General features: G+C 32.6%; 2 protein-coding genes across 3 annotated transcripts; both read right to left on the bottom strand.

The window, feature by feature from the left end:
• Nucleotides 1–2,824: 2,824 nt before the first annotated feature.
• On the bottom strand, nucleotides 2,825–8,520 carry LOC117934307 (superoxide dismutase [Fe], chloroplastic-like). Of its 2 annotated transcripts, XM_034855992.1 has the most exons (10): nucleotides 8,435–8,520; nucleotides 8,308–8,348; nucleotides 6,384–6,458; nucleotides 4,899–5,087; nucleotides 4,050–4,221; nucleotides 3,806–3,924; nucleotides 3,616–3,642; nucleotides 3,479–3,502; nucleotides 3,088–3,355; nucleotides 2,825–3,027 (listed from the first exon to the last, which is right to left on the bottom strand). In XM_034855992.1, exons 1-9 carry the CDS (start codon nucleotides 8,487–8,489, stop codon nucleotides 3,137–3,139), a joined length of 921 nt encoding a protein of 306 aa, XP_034711883.1. In that variant the 5' UTR covers nucleotides 8,490–8,520; the 3' UTR covers nucleotides 2,825–3,027; nucleotides 3,088–3,136. The 2 variants fall into 2 exon arrangements, with proteins under 2 accessions (XP_034711883.1, XP_034711882.1); XM_034855991.1 differs by having other exon boundaries at nucleotides 2,825–3,355.
• A 6,018-nt stretch (nucleotides 8,521–14,538) lies between these two features.
• On the bottom strand, nucleotides 14,539–17,687 carry LOC117932938 (probable pterin-4-alpha-carbinolamine dehydratase, chloroplastic). The gene is made up of 3 exons (XM_034854263.1): nucleotides 17,313–17,687; nucleotides 16,353–16,545; nucleotides 14,539–14,846 (listed from the first exon to the last, which is right to left on the bottom strand). Exons 1-3 carry the CDS (start codon nucleotides 17,658–17,660, stop codon nucleotides 14,755–14,757), a joined length of 633 nt encoding a protein of 210 aa, XP_034710154.1. The 5' UTR covers nucleotides 17,661–17,687; the 3' UTR covers nucleotides 14,539–14,754.
• Nucleotides 17,688–24,377: the final 6,690 nt, after the last annotated feature.

The following is a 24,377-nucleotide window of genomic DNA, read 5'->3' as shown; positions in this document are numbered from 1 at the left end:
TTCCAGTAAAAATAGGAAAATTTTGTTACGTTGTGGGAAATTATAAATGAGAAGCCTTGATATTAAATTCTCTCTTGGAGTGCAACTTGATATTAGAGTTATAATATTGCAATAGTTAATCTTGTGATTCTTCTCCTAAGTACAGCCGTAAAAAGTATGAATTATGAATTGTCTTAAATTCTCAATTGATTGCATCCATTGTTATGATTCTTTCTTTCTTTCTTTTTTATTTTTTATTTTTTATTTTCTAATCACCATTAGTTTTACTCTTAGATAATACAAAAAATTTATTTTAAAAAAACACTTTCAATAATAACATGCTTACTCCTTTTTTTCTTATCCTTATCTTCTCCTAAGCTCGGGGAAGTGCTTTTGGGGTACGTACAAATTATCTTTTATGTCATTAGATTTATCGAAAAAGTATCTTAAATCGCTTTTTTTAATTAAGAAAAACAAATTTTTTAAAACTTTGTTTCTAATAATATATTTGAATTTATTTTTAAAAATTATTATTGAAGATAAAATATTATAGATAAAAGTTATTTTTAATAAATATAAAAAATAAATTTTTATTTAAAATATTATTTTTTTAAAAATTATTCTAATTTTTCTTTTTAGTCACGGTTAGGGACATTGACCGTGACCATAGACATACATTTAGTCACGGTTTATTACATGACTGTGACTAAATCAACTTAATAAGTAGCAAAGTATTTTTAACTTTTGGTCACAAATTTTGTATGGCCGTCACAAAAAAAAAAAAATCATATGGTCACGATCACTTAGGAAACCGTGACCAATACTTTTAGCTACGCCTCGTATTGTGACGCTTGGTCATGGTTTCATAAGACATGGTTTCATAAGACAGTGACAATAGGTTTTGGTCACGGATATATAAGATTTGACAAAAATCCTATTTCTTGTAGTGGTAACTGATAGCATTGCAAATGATGAAGAGATTGCATCACTCCATAAAATTCTTTATCATAGGTATATTATTATTATTATTATTATTTTGTCTTATTGAGTTTTTTACTAAAGTAGGCTACAAAATGACCATCTTGACTTATAACATCACCTACACCTACTCTAGAAGCATCACAAGCTACTTCAGAAACCTTAGAAAGCTTAAGGCATCTCAAAAGAGGAGCCTCAATCATATATATATATATATTTTTAATCGCCAAGAAAGGTTCAAACTAATCTATTATAATCTTAACCTTGTTATGGCTAGTGCAAATCCCTTGAGTAGGATAGAATAAAACCTAAAAAAACATTTGAGTTTGCATGATAGAGCAATTCTTAAGGTTAGCATACATTTCTCATATCTAAGGGTATAGAAAACTTGCCTAAGACGATTTACATGTTTCCTCTTAGATTAGCTATGGATGAAAATACCATCAAAATAGGCTCTAAGGAATTTTATGAAGAATGGTCTCAAGACATGTGTGATCATTCTCATGAAACTATTAGGAGCATTAAAGATTCAAAAAGACTTTATTAACAACACATATAATCCATCTTGAATCTCAAAGGTTGTCTCCCATTCTTCTCCAAGTCTAATCCTAATCTAATAATATCTACTACATAAGTTTATCTTTGAAAACCAATAAAAACCAACTAGCTCATCCAACATGTCTTCCGATCAAGAATAGAAAATCTATACTGAACTATGAGAAAAACAAGAGCAACACAAACACCAAGGCTATCACAAATAAAACCTTTAACTAGAAGACCAGTTATTCAGAATCTTAGTGAAACACTGGATTTGTTATCTCATGTTTGTTTTTCGTGAAAAAATACCAATTGAAGTGGAAGGTTTCTTCAAACAACAAGAAGTTGGGTCAACTATTCAATCAGATGATATTGAGCATGTTTCCCATCTCTTCTCGAGAAACAAGTGGGTTATTTCTTTGCCCTTTATTTGTCGATTCAATTTAGTTTCGTCCATAGGATTCATCTTATAATAGGAAGATTAGGTAATTGTGATCCTAAGGCTAGATTTATAATACATTGAATGTCTCTCATGTGGCAATTTGTCGGGTAAGTTGTCTAATGTGACATCTAATAAAAAAGAGTTATCTTACAAGGGTAAACTAAAATGGACTTAGATGAAAGGTGAAAACCATTTTAAACTAGATGGATATATACCAAATCACTGTCAAGGCCTGCACATTCAAAATGCTTAAGAATAAAATTTGAATCTTTTTCTTTGGTGGATCCCTAGGGGTAGATAGACCCATTGATAGGCTTACTCTTGTTAAATGTTGGCTTAGCAGGTTTTAATACAATTGTCTTACTTCTGTTAAAATAAAATAAAAATAAAAAGTAAAAATCCTTTAGTATTATCTCATCCAAAAGTCTTTGTATTATGATCATAAAACCCAGGCTGTCTTAACAAGATAAGGGCAACATCCATAGGTAAGACATTAGAGTAAATGTCCTCCAACTAAACTCTCAATTTACATGGAATCAGACACCTCTCCTAGATAGGCAAAGAAGTCTTCTTTGCTCAAACTACTTTAAATGAATAAAGTTGGAGCTAGCAATGGTTGATTTTGAAGATCATGAACAAGAAAATTATTTTTTTCAAATTCTAATGGTGGAGCAATCTATTCTATTTCTAATGTATTTCTAAGGTTGAACTACTTAATAAAAATGAAAATGATTTTTACAAATATGAGGTAAATCTACACATTTGTATGAGATATTATATTTTTACATAAAAGTTTTTATTTTTATTTTTTAAATGTATATAAACACTAAGATTTGACTTTTTTTATTCAGCCAAAAATCAAACGCCACCTAAATTTAAGACTTATCCTCGTAAAAACCAAATCTCACTCTTACTAGAATTTTGATTCTTCTCTTTAAGATTCCATGTAGCAGATGCCCCCCAAATTTCTTGAACTCCAGTAAAAATTTTCCTAGAGAACCACAGCCAAGTCAGATTCTTCTACATACAACTGATCAACACATTTCCTCTTCTCGCAATCAATTACAATAGAAGAACCATAATACAGAACCCTGTTACAGAGACAAAATCTTGTTGGTGCCGTCGCTTTCCCCTGAAAAAATAATACCAACCAAACCCAAGGTGTTTGTAGGTTACTTCCCCTGAAAAAAGGGATTCAGGTCATTCAGCCTCCGAGTCATCACCATCACCATCGCTCTCCAAGTACATCTTCACAGCTTCACTGTATGGCATTTGTTCCTCTTCCTCCGCTCTTTTCCTCCTCTCTTCTTCTCTTTCTCTATTAGCCACCTGAGCCTTTGCCATCTCAAGTCTGGAACTGACTGCTTCCCATGATACGAGCTTCTCCATAAAGATTGATATGTAGTCAGGCCGGTGATTCTGTGAGAAGAAACAATAATGATTCAACTGTTAAGAGTGCATGTAAGATCACCTGTTAGAAGATGGACCTTTTGTCATAAATGGTTAGGAAACTGAAGCCTATGGGTCGTAAACCCCGATTACCTGAAAGTCAAGGTAGTATGCATGCTGTCCAGACAAAATCAAATGTGATTGCAGAATTAGTAATCAGTTTTTGAGCATGATCTAAAAAAGATAAAATCACAATTTTCCAATAAAGGGTAAGTAAAAAATTCAAGTACCTCCCACACATCAATAGTTAGGAGTGGCTGCAACAAGTACACACCAATATCAGAAGATGCTGAAATGTAGATTTTAATGTTTTATAACATTATAAGGCTTCAGCTGTTCCCTAGTGCAGTAAATAGCACATTATCTATAAATGGAACATGAACCACAAAATTAGTTCAATAATGAGTCATATATACTCACATAGCAATCCCAAAGCAGGGGGTTTATGGCATTAGGACTCTTCACCACGACCAGCTTTTTGTCCTCTTCTGATGGGCGAGGATTTACTGCATTTCCCACATCAAGTCTATTTGCTTTGTCTACATTAAACAGAAGTATATACTTCATCAATTAAAACAAAATGTGGCTAGTAATATTAGATTTGATTGATTGACAAAAAAGCAGCAGTAAGAAATGCAATTATGTTGGGGATGGAACCACTCACACGCAAGCCAGGCCCAACCAGAACCAAACTGCGTGGATGCAGCTAATTTGAACTCTTCAACGAAACGTTCAAAAGAACCGAAATCTCTTTTAATCAGTTCTAGAAGATCACCAGATGGCTCTCCTCCACCACCTGGTTTCATGCTTTCCCAGAAGGAGGTGTGGTTCCAAACCTATATATATGGATAGAGACAACATCTATGAATATGGGGGTAATCACTACTGTACCAAGCATAAATGTCAAAAACTGCTTAGGCTAAAGGGATAAAATAGTTGAACAGGCACATGCCACAAGATGGGTTCATGTCAACCTAACCATATTGAAATATTCGAAACCATCGGCTACCACCCAATTTACCATTTTGTCATGTTAGAAGAGATTTCAACTACAATCAGTATCTGATTCTTAGAATATTAGTAAAATCCCAGGTCAAGTTTACAATACAAACATCTAAGTATCATATATGAAGTTAGTTTACAAATGAATTTGTTGGGGTAAAGACAATGCCTGATAGAGAATTTATTTATTTATTTTTTGAAAAAAAAAAAACCGGGACAAATAAAACAGCACACTCACATGCACATATGCAGTCGTTTTGGTTTTCAGGTATTCTGTATTTTCACAAATAATAATGAAAAGGTTACCCATACTCATGGAAAGAGTTAGGACTTAACAAATCCACAAAATTTCTACAAAAAAATCTGTTACAATATTAAAAATGGAAAAAACCTCATAGAAATGGATTCTAAATTTTTAATGAAAAGATCTAATTTGCAATGTTTTAAATCTTTCTCCAAACACCATCTTAGATTATCAATTCAAACCAAAAAAAAAAAAATTCATCATAACCTGTGCAGCATTATTGAAGGCTGGAAGGAGATCACCCTTGTTGTATGTAATGGTTATAATATCCTCCAATGTCATTCCATCTAGCTCTGTTCCCACTATTTGCCTATTCAAATTGTCCACATAACCTCTATGGTGCTTTCCCCAATGGTATTCCAACGTCTCACGGCTCATGTGTGGCTCCAAAGCACTCTGCCACATGCAAATTATCAATGTGGCATAAGAAATTTAATTCAAATTTTTAATTGACAAAAAATTTTGACAAGCACAACCTAATCTCTGATTTCTACTATAGCTTTAAAAGAGTTAGATGTCAGGTCAATCCTGAGATTGGCATGTTGAAACCAAATAGTTTCAGTTCATTAGGCATAAATTTGAAGTAAAAGAGCACCTGCTCAATTTTTCTTTTTTTCTTTTTTGATAGGTAAAAGCAAAGCACCTGCTCAATTTTATACCATATTTGTTAAATCCGTCATTATCCTGCTCTTTATAATTCTAAAGAGCCAAAGAAAATTGGTTAAAATGTCTATTTAGCAATCAAATTCAGCAAAAGTAATGCATAGGACTGATTTACAAAAAAAGCTACTTATGAGCTGCTCAAGCTTGACTTCATAGGCAGCTTTGTTCAATTTCATTTACCATCCAAAACAAGCCACACGAGAGCAACACCAAACCAAACTGAATTTGGCTTGGGAATAATCAGGGTAGGCATCATGTTAAACAAGCAGAGTTTCAAAGTGGTCAGTTGAGATCTGGTCAAACTGAAGGCAGGGTCAACCTTGATCCAAGTTCAACCAAGCTCAGCTTGATAGGGAAATGCACTGCATACCCAACTTGGGCACTATAAACTCGGTTATTTTCAATTCTGCCACTGATGATACCTTGAATTTACCCGGTGTTGGTTGTTACGGGGCGGTTAGCACCCCGAGGTTGGGGCCTCCATGGAGAGTCCTAAGGGCTTGGTGATGGAAGGTGTTCCTCAGTTATCAAAATAAATAAATAAACTCGGTTATTTCAAGCTATGGCTCAAAAGCATCCCTTTCTATGAGAAGTAGATTAAACTAGCACCCATGTTGCTAGAAAGGCCAAAGGTGATTAAGAACACTATTGCCAAGGTACTAGATATCTTGAAAGCTACGTTTCTCATGTATTATCATTCACATCTTTTCAGGTCCACAAAGTCCAGTACAGTAGCTTCAAAATTCCTAGAAAAAACATATCCTGTTTATTTATTTATTCCCAGATAATAAATAATAAGACAGAGCTAAGCGAAGCCCATCTCTAGTGAATGTGAAACAATCCAAGGGAGGCCTGAGACCCATAGAAACAGAAAAGAGCCTTAAAAATCAAGATAGACCTCAGAAAAAATTATGATAGCTGGACAAAGCTCATCTAGTTTAGATTGTTTCCACTCCTCAGGTCAGTAAATAGCAAAAGGATTTAATATTCTCCGCCAGAAGGTATACAAAGAGAGTGTTTAGATCTTACAAGAGAATATGGAGGAGGCTTGAGCTCAAATTTTGCAATAATTAAAGAGGAATTGCCCTTCCCTGAACATGTTCTCTGCAACACAAGATCACCGTGATTCTTAAAGAAACCAAGTAGACATATGAGATGACACTAACATTAATATTAAACAGAAAGAATTGCAGGTGACTGACAACAACACTAGCATTGCTGTATTAGAAGCATCTCAAAATGATGCATGAAAACTTTTGGTAAACATCACCGTGACTTCAAACATAATATATATTGATAAACATCACCATGACTTCAAATATGATATGTTGACAATTAAGGTTGAAAAACCAAACCCAAATACAAAGAAAATACATTGAACTTAAACTTTAGATGATACACAATAAAATAAACTAAATTTTCAAAAGGTAACAAAATCATAATAGTAACTATAAAGGAGTTTTAATTTGTTATATGTGAAAGTGCTGACACTATAAAGAAATAAAAATTAGCAAAATAATAAAAGTAGGAAACAAAAATCTTAAAATCAATATCAGGTCATGTTATTGAGTATTGAGTTGGAATAGGCTATCCAAGAGGGCTTGTTTGGCTGCCTCACAATACTAAAACCATATACAAAAACTGCTTTGAGGAAATGGCCTATCTCATTCAACACATATAGCATCAGTAGTTCAACAGACATGGTAACAAACCAACAGTAAATCCAGCCACAGCTAAAACACATTTCATCAAACACAATTAATACACCATTCAATATCATTGGACCAAAATCAAACTCCATAACTTACAAGTTGCATATGACCAAACCCAGTTGAGCCCAAATACCAAGACCAACAATCAGAATCAATTTCATAAATTCCACTAGTCCTCTAAATCGAACAATTATATGATTTCTCAATAATGCAAACTTAATCATAAGGCAATAGGCCTCTCCTCCTATTTTGTTTAAGATGACATATATATATATATATATATATATATATATATATACCAGTAACTTGCTTGTTCTGCATCTACCATTGCAAAAGTAGCCCAAATGCATGTGAAATTACATATCTTTTCAGAGCATCATGCCAGTAAAATTCCAAAATTGGTTTCAGGAAACAGCTCGTCTCATTCATCATAGGATTCATGAATGCTACAAGAAAAAAGGTGATAAACAAACACTCGAGTCACTGCTAAAACACATTTCATGTGGTGTAAATGATACAGTAGTTTCTTATTTTGTTTTCCAAGCAAGCAAAAGAAGCCAATGAGGGGGGAAAGAAGATAAAACCCAGGTACTGTTAAAAAATATGGTGAAAGACAAACAGTGAATTGTCAAAAATTCACTTCCATGAGGCTAACCTACTGATCCCATGCAACTAAAATCTAACTGTATCACCATTTTAGGCAAGCCAATCAAGCCCAAATACCAAGACCATTAATGAAAAAAAAAATCATTTGAGCCAAATTCCACCAGTTCTACATTGCCACCAAGTCCACAATTTCTGAACAGTCAGCACCTAATCAGAACATAATCCAGCTCCTCCTACCATTTTACTCAAATAAGGGAAAAAGCCACAACTTGCTCATATATGTTCACCAGCACAAAAAGCCTAATCCTTAAACCCTAAACCCCAAACCAAAAGCAAGTGAGTTCAAAATTGTTTCCAGAGCATTAGGTCTCAGCACATAAACCCCACAACCCACTCAAAATCTAGTGCTTCAACGCAAAATAATTTTTTTTTCCGTATATTACAAAAACCCTAGAAAATGCTCACATGGGATTTGCCCACCACCCTCCATTTTTCCCTTTCTCCACTTGTTCTGAGTTTTCCTAACAAAAACATACCCAAAAAAAAAAAATCAATAAATAAAAACAAAAATGAAACCAATCTATCAAAACACGCAGAAACAAAAGAGAGACAAAAGTGAACTGATAAATGCAGACCCGTTTGCCCCTCCATAGCAAGCTGCGAGATGATTTCCACCCTGTTATTCAACCGTCAGAAACCAATGTTAGAGAGAGATAGTATAGAGAAAGAATTGCAAAGACAAGAAGGTACATCAACGGCTACCTTGGGCCGGAAGAAGTGCGCTGGCTAGCGAAACCGGAGCTGGGGTTGCTAGCATTCCCCTTTTCGTTTTTTTTTTTTTTTTTTTGTTAAATAATTCTCAAATTCAAAGAAGAGGATGAGGCGGCTTCTTTTATCCGTTGGCAGGCTTTTATAGTCTGGAGTCTGGAGGTGATTGTTCTCATGTTTTTTACAATATGCTTCTCATTGTTGTACATTTTGGACCAAAAATGCCCTTGCCTTTCAAATGAACAAGGTTGGAGCCACGGCCCACCCGACCCCTAAAAGAGATGATCATTCCTAGCAAGGGATGCAACATGTCACCCCTGTTCCAACCTCCTTCCATTTATTATTAATATAATAGAAAATTCTCATTCCCGCCACATTTAACCTTTTTATTTTTTTCAAAATTTTTTAGTTCTTTTTTCAATTTTTTCATTTTTCTTTTTTAATAAAAATTTAAATTATATTAAAAATAAATAAAATTTATAAATTAATAAATATTATAAATGTTTACAATTTATTCTTATGAAAAAAATATTTTATATGTATATCAAAATTTTGTAAAAAAATTAATTAAAATTGTTTTTTATTTAATATTATATATAATTAAGATGAGGTAGGATCATATAAAATCAAACCCAAACTCAATCCAAATTCATCCTAGGTATTAAAAAAATTCTCAAACTCGTTTACATTTTTCCCAAACAATAGGATGGTATGGGTATTCGAAAAAAAATCTTCTCATTGACATTCCAATTAAGAGCCTTTTCCACTACCGTTGTTTCAAAAATACATAAAGTTTGAATGGAGATGTTATTTAAATTTTATGGGTCAAATTCGCTTTGAATTGGTTTTTAATTTGTAATGATTTTTTAAATTTTATGGGTCAATCTATTTTCACTTTTATATATGATGTTCTATTTTCACTAATTTTCTATATTTATATAATTATTTTCAAAATAATTTCCAAAAAATAATTGAAAATAATTACGATTTGTTCTCATAAAATACAATATTTTCATGAAAAGTTCTCGAAAGTATGTCAAAATAATGACTTCACATGTAAGGCATTTTTCACTTTATTAAAAGATTTTTCATATTTAATTATTGTCTATTTAGAATTATGACTTGAGCTCTAACTTTTGTTGCCTCGTTTGGTCTTGTAAAAAGATTTAAAACTCTTAAAGAATAGATTTTAAAGAATTAAAATACCTTATTTTTAAAAATTCCACATGTCATAATCAATATATTCTTTAATCATTAATTGTATGAGAATTAAAGTAGCTTGACAAACTAGGTCTTTATGATAATTCGAAGAAAGACAACAAAGCAAAATTTATACACTTTATTCATGTATGAATGACTTCATTAGAGCATTATTGCTTGTGCACGACAAAATTTACGATATTTCAATTTCATTTAATGTAGTTGTTATTGCCTTTGTCTAGAGGGTGATCGCATTAATGATGATAATTCTTTTAGATAAGAAGGGTATGTTTATCACAAGGGCCTCGAGCTTTGTTTTTGGGTGTTCTTAAGTACGTTGAAATTTCTTCTTCTTTGTCTTATACTAAAATCCCCTCCAAACTTGTTTTTAAAGTATCTTTTTTAATCCACCTTTTTGGTGCATTTTATGGTTGGCTTAAATAGCTTCAATTTTGATTACAAATGAGATTCATAATAGATTATGAATGGTATTAGAGCCATAGGAATATTTACAAACATAATCTCTAAAATTAGATAATAAAAAACCCTCTAAACTTTGTCTTGTAGCTTGGTAAGCCCAAAAAGTGCAATTTTACATAGCTCATCTTTGTTTGATCCTTTTCATAGTTTTAATCTCCAGTTCCGGTGTTATTGATATCTTTTTAACATGTTAGGATTATCTTGCTCCTTTTCTACATCAAAATCCTTTTCCTAAAACAAATAACTTGATTCTATAGTCGATAGAGAGGATTATCTCCAAAATTTAATGAGCCCTTGAGGCTTAGTTCAAGTGGTAAAGGGCAAAACAAATAATTTGTTCATATAGTCAACATAAAGGATTATTTCCAAGATCAAATAAGCAAATTGAATAAGTCCTTAAAGTCTCATTCGAGTGGTAAAGGATTGGGAGGTTCTAAATTCAAATCACCTATAAAAAAATTCTCTAGAATTAGATCATTCCTAAGACTTCTTCAATAAACTTTTGAATTCATGTGGGATTATAATATTAAAAGAACGGGGGATTGATTATTTTGCATTTTCCTTTGCTTACAAATCCATCATTGCAAATGGGACGGTATAAGAAAATGGTAATCATCACCATTTCACCAGCTATTATGATGATTCAAATCTAGTTTAATAGCCCAACTTTGGATGATCGATTTGCACCTAATGCTTAAGTCTTAGATAATTGTTAGGGCGTGTAATAATATTGTTTTTACATTTGGGATGGGTTATTCAAATGAGAGTGATTGAATGTAATAAAAACTCATCCTATTATCATTAAACTAAGATGGTCAAACCTGATCCAAGAATTGATATCAAAACTAGGTTAATAGGTATACAGATGGTCATAAAATGTTGTGCGAAACATATAACAACCAATCAATCTCCATTGAATGCCCACACATGCTTTAGAAGAATGAAAATTTTTTGAGTTCAATACCTACATAATGTTTAAGTTCAATTTTCAATTTTGCAAGAACACATCTAGTCCGCAAAAGCAATTGAAAATTTCAATAGGTAAATAACAATAAATCTTAATGTTCAAACGTTAAGAAATATAAGGGTAAAATCATATGTCAAATGAAACTAATTGTTCCACTGTTGTAGTATTTTGTTCACACATCATCATTGTAAATGGAGTTACTATATGAAAATGGAAGTCATCATATCACAAATGGTAGTAACATATAGAATTGGATCATTTCATGAAACTCCAAAATTGATACTTTCATTTTTTTTAGTGACCACATTGACTATAATAGATTCATATCTCCAAATACTACAATGAAGTTAATTAATTTGCATGGGATGTCCAAACACATCCTATCATGTATGAAAAGCAATATTAAGTATGAATGCTATGATCACATTTGAGTTTAATTTATAGCAAATTAAATATCTAACAACTAGTTGATTGGTCGACAATTTTTTGTAGAAATGTGTCTAACATCTATGTCTTCCTTAAAACCTATAAACACCTATCTTGGGATTCATTAATGACATACCTAATGCATGCAAAACATATTGTCACTTCTCCAAGTGTTTTCATTGTTGCTATTTGTACATAACATGCATATCTACTTATTAAGTGCACTTGAGTTATAGCTTCTACTTGTACATCCACTCTTTCCATGAGTTGTTTATTAATTATTATGAGATTAGTGTAAAAGCGAGCAAAACACCAAATCGATAAAAGGTCAATTGATACGTTGAGAGAAACCTAGTTCAAAAGTTGGAAGGCTCTTCAAGGTTTGGAAGGAGCTTGAAGATGTTGTAATTGGTTAGTGTGCCAAACCATGATAATTATTGTGTTTGCATTCTTCCTTCTCTATCTTGATCAAGTGTGAAAAATGTAAAAGTCTTTGGTTAGAAGACTCTTCAAGGTTAGTGGTGACACTTCAAAGCTTGGAAGGAGCCTAAGGGCATGGATGTAAGAGTTTACAAAACCATAATAAGTGTTGTGCTTGCAACCTCCCTTTCCCATCTCGCACTCATTCTAAGCACTTAAAATTATTATCATATATTGTACTTATTGGTACTTAAATTGGAAAGGCAATATATTTAGGATTTGATCGATTATCGAATTGAAAAAATTATCAATTTACAATTCAATGGTCAAAACAATGAATGAATCACAATCATGCCAATGACATTATAAATATATAATTTATATATTCATAAAATCTAAAATAATTATACAAATTTTAAATATATATAAATAAATTAAAAATCAATAATACTTATTTTTTACCATTGGTATTATTAAATTAACTCATAGACAAGTATAAATGTATTAATATTTTAAATTTTATTGAATAAAATATGTATAATATTTAGTCATAAATATGAGGAAAATGAAAGAAAAATAAATTATTTAATTTGAACTAATATTAAAGTTATATATATTCTAATTTTATAATTTTAAAAATATTATATTATTTTACTTATATTATCTAAATATAAATATTACAATTATATTTAACTTTTGCTTGCAATGTTAAACCATAGGATAAAAGTAGTAGAGTGGTGCCTAGCTGATGCCTTGAGCTTAAAGTCCTGATGTGTGTTTTCTAACTTTTCTTTGAGGAATTTTTAACTCAATATAGCATCCCACATCGGATGCAGATGACAATCCTTCCGGTTCGACCATGTTTCAGTAGCTATACCGGCTCAAAGCCCGAGTCAAACTGGATCAGACTCTGGTCGACGGTCCGACCAGTTGAACCAGCCGGTCCAATTAATAAAAAATGCAACTTGGCAATCTATGACACATTGAGTGTCATTCTAAGTTCATTTCTACCAACACTAAATTCACCAAAAATTGAGAAGTATGGCCAATAAATAATGTATTATACAACCTGGAAATTAGCCTACCATCATAAAATTGACCAAAGGTTAACAGGAAGGCTGACAAATAATCTCAAGCTAAAGAGCTCTACTCCCTCTCTTTCTCCCCTCCCCTCTTCCCATAAACTTAATCAACAATCCGTAACCCCATTGTGAATAACAGTCTCCCTACCTTCCTCCCCACAAATTCATTGTGAATAAAAGTGGATCAGTAAATCCTTACAAACATCTTAAAAATCCTGCGTTAGTTCGATCACATTCACGAACATCCTTACAACTATGAGTCATCTCCTAATCACACACCAATAATCATAAGAAAATTCTCGCTCAATGTTGAAATCCAACTAACATCTTGTGCAACTCTCGACTAAACAAAGTGTTAATCTCAATATTCCTGACTACTAGGGATTAGCTAACTCCATATCCAAATTTCCAACACTGACATAAGAAAAAAGAAAGCAGTGCAAATGTGAGAAAGGAAGGAGGAAAGTGGTTACTTATTGTTGAGCCTGAAAACAATCCTCCTCAGACACGGAGTCTCTAGTTAAGGACTTGGCAGAGTCTAGCCACCAAAAGGAATCCCAGTTAGGTTTACTTCTTCTAGTTGAAGGAGAGCTCATCTTTCCTTGTATCCTATTAACTCTTTGATAATGAAATGATTGCTTCAGTATAAGAAAAAGGGGGGGAAAATTGAAAACCAAATAGTTTTAGTCTATAGCCTGGAAATTCCAAGCTCCTACTTCCATGTTAAGGGGGGATTCCATCCTACATAGGTAGGGCCTATAGCTTGAAAGACAAGAAACTACAGAAGGAAAAAGGGCAAAAAAAAAAAAAAAGAAAAAAAAAGAAAAAAAAAGAAAAAAAAAACAAATCTTCTATGTCCTGAATAAAACAGAACATCTAGAACATATGGATCTCACATCAAAACTTCAGGACCAATTAGAGTTCCTGTACTCTAAAGAATCCCTCTTTGGTTTTTCCCCTGATACATCATAATCTCCTAAGATCTATGACACAAGAATGATCCTGGGTAGTCAAGTGTTTTGAAAAAGTATAATCAAAGATATTAGACTAAATTAAAGATATCAAGAAGAAAAAGGAAAAAAGAAGCAAACAGACCTAGAAACAGAACCCAACACTCCAAGTTGAGTGAAATTGTGATTTTTTGTATATATATTTTTTGTTCCATCTATATTCACAAGCACAGTCATGTCACCCTCTAGATTTTTAGCCAGTTGCCATGTCCGACTTGGAGAGTGAGACCAGTTACCTGTCCACAGAACATAGCTAACAAGCCAGCTAGTGAAAAAAGAAACATTGACATGATTCACTATGTGGCTAGGTGGTTAGACAGTTTTAAATGTAGAACCATCAATCGTACATACTTCTTAGTTACTACTAAGAGGGTATCCACACACAGATTTGATAGCCTAATTCATTAATAAGCCACTCAGATCCCTCCAGGATGTTCACAAATATAAGTTTGTTATGTATAGATGATAGCATAATAATACCTCGGCATAAAAACCAACCATAACTCTGGGGAAAAAACAAAACACTGTAGGAATGAAGATGATAGATTGCAACTAACAATACATAAATGAATGATTCATATAATCAAGAGTCAAAGAAGAATAATGGAGAAAATTAGAACTTGACATATTTTGCAGCAACCTGAACCTCTCAAGTGATTGGTTGCCAAAGAAGACCCAATGAACAGATAAATTATTGAGTTTCCTCAAGAAGGCTACACATTCTTCCAACTAAGCCCAGATTCTTTTCTTGGGGACAAGATCCGATGTTCTTATCTCATCTATTTTGGCAGCAACAATGAAATCATTCATACTCAAACCCCCTGCAACACATATAAAAACTTTTCTTAAGGGCAATGTAGTGTAAACTTCTCCAATGCAATTAAAATAGAAACTGCATTTGCATGCGAGCAATTAGTCTAGGAGTCAAAAGAATGAAAGCTCTGGATTATCTGACAGGAGTAATGTTTGGTTTAAAACTTTATATGCAGTTTATAATGAAGATAAGATGTTTCATTAATGTCACAATTAATGGGTGGGATGCTAAGTCATCCTTCAAGACACTGGTGGACTTGAGATTCTATTAGCTTTGGAATCTATACGAATAGAAATAAAGTAGCCTTTTTTGGGCTTAATAAAGTATCCTTCAAGACACATGATGTTTTGCCAAACAAGGCTCTGATACCGTACTAAACTATCAATTTTCCTAAAAGAGCCTACAATGTATATCATGCACTCTAACAGAAACTTTAGAATTAAAGGAAAAAAATGAATGAATTATATATTTAGGGTCTGTTTGGGATGTTTTAAAAAACAAGTCTCAAAACATAGTTTTTGGTAACAGTTCTTAAAAATGGCTCTCAATTGTTCTTAGGAACAAAATTTTATTTGGGAACTTAAATATGAAAAATACCTTTTTTAGCTTTATTATTTATAAAGTACTATGTGCTTGTGGACAATGCAAAAATTTCCAAAGTATTCTCCATATTTTCAATTGTTGCTCGAAACACATTATGAAAAATAACTGAAAATATCTAAAATTTGTTATAAAAAAACACCCTGTTTTTAAAACACATTCTTAGAAAACTATTTCTATCAGGAACTTGGCAAACATGTTTTCCGAGTTAAAACAGTTTCCAAGAATAGTTTCCAAACAGGGACTTAGACTTAGCAACCAGAGATATCAATAAAAAATGGACTTCTTACACTCTTAGCTACAGAGATATCAGAACATGCCAAATTGTGCATTGAGGATGAGGGTATGTGCCTAGGTGTTAAATTCAACTAAAACATCCAATGCAAGGAGACTTGACGAAATGTTCAACATTCTAGTTCTTTCTCATGGAAAAAAACTGAAGTGCTTATGCAACATAAACTGATTTGCTTCAAGCTCAAAATTGTATGTCCATGTAATAAATGAACAAGTCAAGACGGAAATCCCAGGGAATTCAATCTCCTTTCTTTTGTAAGACATGACAGTCCCACACATATTCTATACCCCTATAAAATTCTTGTGGCATCCAAAAAACGTACTTCAATCATTCAAAATATCCATGTAAATTGGAGATAACCTGAACAAAACTAGTTTTTCATTTTAATCGTCTTATTGACTCAAAACAATTTACATCAATTTTCTACATTTTTGGGGTTTTTAAAGAACATGAGACCGGATTCTGATATATACCCTAGATTATTTCAAAACTAACACAAGGAAATATAACAGTTCCTGTGATACTGGGTTGTGCTGCCTTAGGCACGCGCCTTTTATATCAAGTAGGAAGAATAACAGTATAGTAAGAGTGGGATTTATTCATGCCATCTTGACTTACCAATTGAAGCAGTCCACAGTTCAGCTCTAATTTGATTGGGCTGTTCCAAATGAAGATTTGGAAAATGCCCAGCAGCTTCTACAACCTTGTAAATCCTATTAATCAGTTCAACCCCACATTTAAAGTCTCTCAATTTCCACAAACACTGTAGTTTAAGTACACCAGCTTCATCCGACAGTCTCCAACCAACAACCTATGGAAAATAACACACTTTCTCAGAAGAAAGAAAAGGAAATAAAACAAACAGCACTTGCCATTTTAAATTAATTAGTATGAAAGTTCCAGAGGAGCATTTGAGAACTTCCTTCAAACAGTCATAAATAAATAGGAAGATTACAACAGTTCGTCGAAACCTTTCTTTGAGAAAAATTGGTTGAACTAGTTGCAAGGGCTGCTTCAAACAGCTTGAAGAAAAATGCGAGAGAGAAAAACCGTATGGAGTTCACGCTTCACTTTTCCTCAGTTTTCTGAAGAATCAAACACCCCATAACCAAAATATAGTAGCACATATGGGCAATGCTTCCCCCTTATTTTCCTCAGTTTTCTCGGTAACCAAACAACCCACAAATCACCTCAGTTTCCTCAACTCTTCCTGTTCGGTATTTTCTTACTCACCAAACAACAAATTTTTTGCAAAACCCCAAAATTCAAGTTGGTCTAAAACAAACAAACAAGCAACCATGTAAGTATTTTTCAATTATTCAGTTAAATTAAGGAGTTATCTAGTCTTTTCATCTTCTGGCAAACCAAACAACATAAAGCCCCAAAATTCACTTTCCCCTTAGTATCCCCGGTTGTCTCAGGAGCTAAACTACCCAAACAAGAAACAAAACAAAAAAATCGCACATGGGCACTACTATTTCCCTTAATTTTTCTCAGTCTTCTCAAGAACCAAACACCACACAAAGAAAAACCCAAAACCCCCACATGGGCACTCTAAAACAACGACAACAACATCACCTTCCTCAGGAGTTTCTGGGCATCTTCTTCAGTCATGGGAGGGTCCAAACCGGATACGGGAGAGCACTCCTGCTGTGCCAGTGAGAGCGCGGAGACGTTGGGGATAAGGATTTTGTGCTCGGTGCTCTCGTACCCCAACACCTTCTCTCCAAACTTACTCTCAATCTCAGCCGGAAATGGATCTCTGGCGCCGAAATCTCCGAGCAAGTCACCGCCCACAGCGAGGGCGACCCGGCCGAGTCGAGGCCGAGTTGGAGAGGCGAGGTGAATGAGTTGGAATGAGCGAGCTTGGGGCTGTGGAGAGAGAGGAAGAGAAAAGAGGCCGGGGGTGGTGGTGGCCATCGCCATTGGTGAGTGAACGGCTCCAATCACAAGGATTTGTCATTTCCCTCATTTTATCTTCTTTATCATTCATTTTCCATTGCCGTCATCCAAACAAGGGAAATTGTGCTTTGAACGATATTTTAGAAATAATTCCTTTTTTTTAATGGTAATTTATTTTAAAATAAATATTAAATTATAGAGAACAACAATTTAGCATAAAATAATTTTTAAAAATAAATAATATAAATTATGTATTTTTTTATTAAAATAAATAGTAATTTATGGGAAATTATAAAATATGGTTTTAATAATATTAATAGATTTTGTATTTAAAAAAAGAATAATATTTTAAAAATAAATAACAATATGTTTGAAAACGATGATTAACAATATTCTATTTTAAATATAGGAGGTTTTTTTTTATGCATGTCCATTTACTCTAATTGACATAATAATTCTAAATTAATTTTGGTTCCAAAAATTGTAGTATTAAATTCACTTAATTTTGAGGTTTAAACTACTTTTTAAAATTAATAGATTCATTAGTAAATCTAACAAAGTGAGGTGCCTTTTGTTTTTTTGACATAATTCTAAATAGAATTTATATTTAACTTAATACTAAATAATGCTTAATTGTATTATGTATTAAGTTATTTTTTTTAATATTTTATTTCTATTAAATATTAAGCTGTTTGTTTGTTTTTTATATATTAAAAACTAATATTTTAATATATTAAAAAAATAATAATTTAAAGTATTTCTAAAAGGTTTAAAATAATAAAATTGTTATATAAATAATTTATCATTATCATCCTTACAAAAAATAATTAATATTACCATTTGTTTGCTTAATGACTAAAGCCCAATAAATTTTCCTTCTCTCTCCAAACACTAACCAAGAAAAACTCAAAGAGTAAACATTTTCCACCATTTTTTCCATCCAACCAAACAAAAAAGACCTGCCAAATGGTGAAAGTGAGAAAAAAAGAAAAAAAAGAAAAAAAGAAAAATCCTAGCATAAAATCGGAAATTCGCCAAAACCCAAAACCCAAAACCCTCCGAATGTATCTAATAGGGCCACAAAAGCGACAAACACAAACCCACACGTAGTGATGCCCATCTGTTTAGCAAAGGCAGAGATCTTAGTAACGCGTGGTGGGCACTGTCTTAAAAAGAGCGTGAAACACCATTTTTGTCCACATTTGAATCGCTACAATTCTGGTTCCGATCGTGAAGTGTAGTTAAAGTTGTGAAGAGCTTCAATGGAGTCTCAGACGGTGAAAAAGAAGAGAGGAAGGAAGCCTAAGGTTATGGACTACTACGAAGGCACTGTAGGAGGGAAGCATGGCAGCGGAGCCGGAGAATGAGACGGAGGCGGAATGAGGGAGAGGGCGAAGTCCGGCCAGCAGCAACCTATCAACAACAACTACAGTCGGTGGAAGAACGTTGTTCCGGTCATCTACAATTAGCTCACTAATCACAACCTAGTTTGGCCTTCGCTGTCTTGTCGGGTTGCTATTGTGATTGGGGGAGGTTTAAAAAGCTTGTTTTTTCTATTTAGAAAAGGCAAATATTTTGGATTTTTCTATTTAACCAAAAATTTTAAAAATTTAGTAATAAGTCATCAAAAACTAGTAAAACAAACAATCTAAATTCAGAAAGCAAATTGCTTTCAACAAAAAGCTAAAAAAACAAATGTCACCTGAGTCTTATTTGTTTTTAAGTCAATTTGATTAGTGAGAAAATTTTAAGAATAGGAAAAACTAATTTGAAGTTGAGTTATAAGTGTCTATGGTGCATGAATAGTTAAGGATAACAATAGAACGGGTTTTTTCAGGTACCTGTCCCATCTCACTCCTAATGGGACGAGTTTGAAATTTAATATAAACGAGTTTGGGATGAGTTTGAGATTTTTTTGAAAATTCGGGATGAGTTCGAGTATTGCCTTGTCTCGCCCTCCTAACCCCGATAATATATAAGATTAATTTTAAAAATTAATTTAATTTGATTTTTATTTTTTAATAATAATAATAATATATACTCATCAACAAAATATGTTATAAAAATTATAATATTTTAATTATTTATAAAATATATTTATTTTAATATAATTAAAAAAAATTAGAAAATTTTAAAATGTTTTTTTTTTTAAAAAAGAAAAGTTAAATGGGATAGGGTAAGATGGGTATGCAAATTTCTCATACTCGTCTTGCTCTGCCTTGTTTAATTTTTTTAATGGGATGAAGATGATAATATTTTGAATAAGCAAAGCAAGATTGGGATAGGAACAACTTGTCCCAAACCCGCCCTATCGTCATACTAGTGAGTAGTATCCCTCATTCATACATGTAAAACTCACATTTTAATATATCCTTCTCTAGCAATTGAGCCAAGATTTGTCACTCTTTGAATGAGTTTTCTAACTTCCTAAAAAAATTTCATTAATTAAAAGGATTCTGTATTAAATAAAACTTGATGCATTGAATTCATTAATAATTTTAGTAATATTTAAAAATAATTCAAAACTCAAAAACTAGTTTAATTAATACAAGAATATCTTAGACCAAAACTAAGTAAGAAATGACTATCTAAATTTCTCGTTTTACATAATTATAATTTTTCAAATAGGGAAATGAACTCCAAATCAAGTAAGATTTGATGTATTGAATTCTGGAACGAAACTAGTAGTTTTTAGAATTAATTTGAAACTAAGATATTCTGAAAAATTTGTTAGATTAGATTTGTCTTTAACAACCTACTGATGATCGAGGAATAAATGTGTATGCATCATGAAAAAAATTAGTTTATTTACTCTTTAGAAAAAGTATATTTATTTTTATAATTTTCTTTAAATAAAAAATTATTAACAATTATATTTTTTTCCAAAATATTATCATTTATATTTTAATAAAAATATTTGTTTTTATTAAAATATTAATATCATACTTTATAATTGGAAAATTCTATGGTGCTAGGGGAAGTAGCATGACTTATTTTTTTGGAGTCGTTGAATGAAAGAGATTAAATCTCAACCATCCAAATGAAAAGAAAAAATGAAAAAAAAAAAAAACTAGGTACCTTCCTCTCCTGTTCTTTCTCCCTCTCAGCCTCTTTTCCCGTTTTTCCTATTTCTTCTCCTCTATAGCCAATCATTTTCTCCTCCATAGCTGACCGTCTTCTCCTCCATAGTTGGTTGTGTCCCCATGCTCTCATCTCCACTCATCATCCTCCATAGCCGGCTAGTGTAGCTGTTGTTCCCCATCCTATTCTCTTACCCATTTCCCATTCCTACCCCCCCCCCCCCCCTCTCCTTCCTCGCTTGTGTCCCCGTGTTCTCATCTCCACTTATTATCCTCTATAGCCGGTCGTGTAGCTATTGTTCCCCATCCTATTTTCTCACCCATTTCTCGTTTTCCCCCGCTTAATTTGCTTTCTTCTCCAGTCATCCTCCATTGCCGGACCGGGTAGTTGTTCTCCCTCTTGTTCTCTCCTCCTTTCCCATTTTTCCTCCCTCTAATTTGGTATCTTCTCCACTCATCCTCCACAGCTGGGTCGGGTTGCTATTTTCTCCCTTTTTTGCCAAGTTTCCCCATATTTTTGTCTCTTCTCCATACTCTGCTCTTCTCCAGGTACTTGTGTTTTCCATTCATCTCCATCGATTGTTATTTTCGGGTGCTTTTAGTTGTCTTCGTGTATTGTTGGATGTTTTCGTGTTATTGGGTGTTTTCGGGTGAGATATTGTAGCCATTTCAGGTGGCATCTTTCCGAGTTCTATATTTTCTTCGTATCCTCCTCTATTTATGTCCATATTTAATTTTCATATTTGGGGTTTTTTCGGGTTTTGAAGTAAAAAGTGCAATATTCCCACTCCCCCCTCTCCTCTCCATAACCCTTGTATTTTCTTCATATTTTATATTTTGTTTAAGAGGTGTAAGGGGTGTTTTTGGGTTCTAAATTTTGTGGTTTAAAGACCCGAATTGAAGACATAGCTGGAAGAAAAAGAAGAAACCGTGTAGTACTAAGAGAAAGAAAGCTAAAAAGGACACAATTTTTTGTTAATCAAAAGGCGGTTGTGTCGTAATTATTTGCCAAGTTCTATATTAAGGAAAAAAATGTGAGTATTGATAATGTGTTTTACAATATTGTATCCATTATATTTCATGTTTTTTTGTTAGATTTATGGATTGATCACATTAATGAAAAATAATGTGGTTAGATCCATAATTGGAGATTGAAAATAATTTATATGCTAATTTTGTGACCATTTAAAATGTAAAGAGATTTAGGGAGGATTTTGTAGTAGTGATGAAAGTATATTTGATTTATTATATCAGAAATCATATTATAAAAATTAACTTAAATGATTTGATTTAATTTTTAGGAGCGAACGCGATGGTGTTGAAGTTGTTAGAAATCTAAAGAGGCCTATCGGAGCTTGGATACATTACTAGTAAGGGAAAATAGAAATATGTCAAAAATATGTTTTTTAATGTATTTTTTTGTGGTTGTTATAGTTAAATTTGTTTGAAATCGTTTTGTAGTAACGATCAATTGGCCATGATCAAAGAGAATGATAAAGGAGTGAAGATAAATGATGATGTAAGGAGTAATATTGTTGTGTCTAATATAATTACATTTTAAAATTAGAATTTAAAGTATGTGACCAATTAATGTAGTTGAGGAAAAAATTGGGCAAGGAGTGGAATGCACTTTCAAAAGTAGAAAAAGAAGATTTCATGGCAAAGTCCAAAGAAAGTTCAAAACAATATTCACTTCAAAAGGGTGTGGTTCCAAAGGTAATTTTTTTGTAATGAATATTTAATTTCATTACTTATGTATTTTTTGGAAATTATATTAATGTAAACATGTTTGATGTTTGTGTATCTTTTCAGTTATATCTTCAGACTCGATGCTCACCCGAGCGAGTGATTATAGTTATTGAAGAATTAGAACCAAAGCAAAGAGTAGCCATAGAAGAAATAGGATTTGGTAGCCTCTTGTAACTTCGATGTAGGAAAATTGATCATGGGTTATGTCTTTAGTTGATAAATAGTTTCAACCCGAACACTTATATGTTAGAGTTGTATAATACTTGTATCAAATTATCCTCCATTGATGTTGAATTTATTATGGGATTGAGGGCAAGAGGGTTGAAGATTGGCATGAACAAAGATGTTAGCCATAAGAATGATTTATGTAAAAAAATATTGTGATAAAAAGGGGCGATTACCATTAGTGATGTTAGAAAATCAAATTAGGGAGGATAAAGAAAGTGGAAACGAATGCAAAGTTCATTTTGTATTATTTGTGTTGGGTGCATTATTGTGCCCAACAATGAAGCTTTTTGTGAAACGTTCTTTCTTACATCTTGTGGAAGACATCGATTTAATAAAGAAAATGAATTGGGCTGAATTTGTGTTGTCTTATCTTGTGCACGGGATTGAAGAGTTTAAGATGAAACAACAAAGTGGGGTTTGCGGTTGCTTATTGTTTTTAATGGTAATGTCCTTGTAATTAATTTACATCATAGTGAATTTCAAATTTGTTATAATAAAATTTGTTAACTAACTATATATCTATGTCAAATATAATTGCAGTTATTCTACCACGAGCATATATTATTCGAAGAGAAATTTCTACCACTATATACTCGACCTTGTCCTCGGATTACTGCTTGGGGAGATGATGAAGTACTGGACATGAAACGAAAATTGAAAAAACTCGGTGGATATGCAAATGACAATGTAAGTTATAGTTTTGAAAGTCGTTTAATATTGGTTTAAGTTTTTAGTGATTTTTAATCTGATATGTGTTATATTTTGATGAATATATTGTAGGTCAAAATATGGGTGATACAAAATGAGATAAGGGATTGCGTTGATAGAAATGCGATGACAATAGAGGAGGAGAATGAAAAGGATGAGAAATTTAATGTCAATCCAAAGAAAGATGTTATTAAACGAGTAAGTTTTACAATATTCATCGTGAGTATCAATATTAGTAGTGAACCCTTATATTATGATGTTATTAATCAAGTTCCTATATATCACTAGGTTGAAGGTGGAAGCTTAATGGAGATGGACAAAACCTTTCAACAATTAAAGACACATCTAATTGATTTGTGTCATGGTGCAAGTAGTAATAGTTGTGAAAAAGTTTTGACTGAATTTGAGGAAAAATATACTACATTGAAGGTCTCTTCCTTGGGTCAAGTGAAAAACCTTTGAGAATGCACGAGGAGGGAATGAAGAGTGACATCCACTCATGTGAGAGAAGTTTGGAAGACAAGGACAATAAGAAAGGAAATGAACATTATGTTCACACTTTGTTAATTGAGAAGTTATGCATTGAGGACTTGAATGGAAAGAATGAAGATGCATGTGCTATATCAATTGAAGTGCATATCATTGTGGATAAAAATGTATGTATTTTACCACTTCCAATCAAAAGGAGTAGAAGAGATTATGGAAATGTATGTATCATACAAAAGAAAAAATTATTTTCTTTACAACTACTTAACCATTACATAGTAAATAGATGTATATTAATGGCATTTTCCATATTAGGAACCATTATGAGCACTATGTGGTTATCCCGATCATGTCATGAAACACGTACATCAAGGGAGAGGAAACCAAGTAAATTCAAGGTCTCCTCATTTGTACACAATTTAAGGTAGATGGGAAAATGTCAAGCATCAGAGGTATAATACAAATAGTTTAATATCATGTTCTTATTTTT

The sequence above is a fragment of the Vitis riparia genome, chromosome 16 (assembly GCF_004353265.1).
Source record: "Vitis riparia cultivar Riparia Gloire de Montpellier isolate 1030 chromosome 16, EGFV_Vit.rip_1.0, whole genome shotgun sequence".
NCBI lineage: Eukaryota > Viridiplantae > Streptophyta > Magnoliopsida > Vitales > Vitaceae > Vitis > Vitis riparia.
This window is presented reverse-complemented; position numbering and strand designations above follow the sequence as displayed.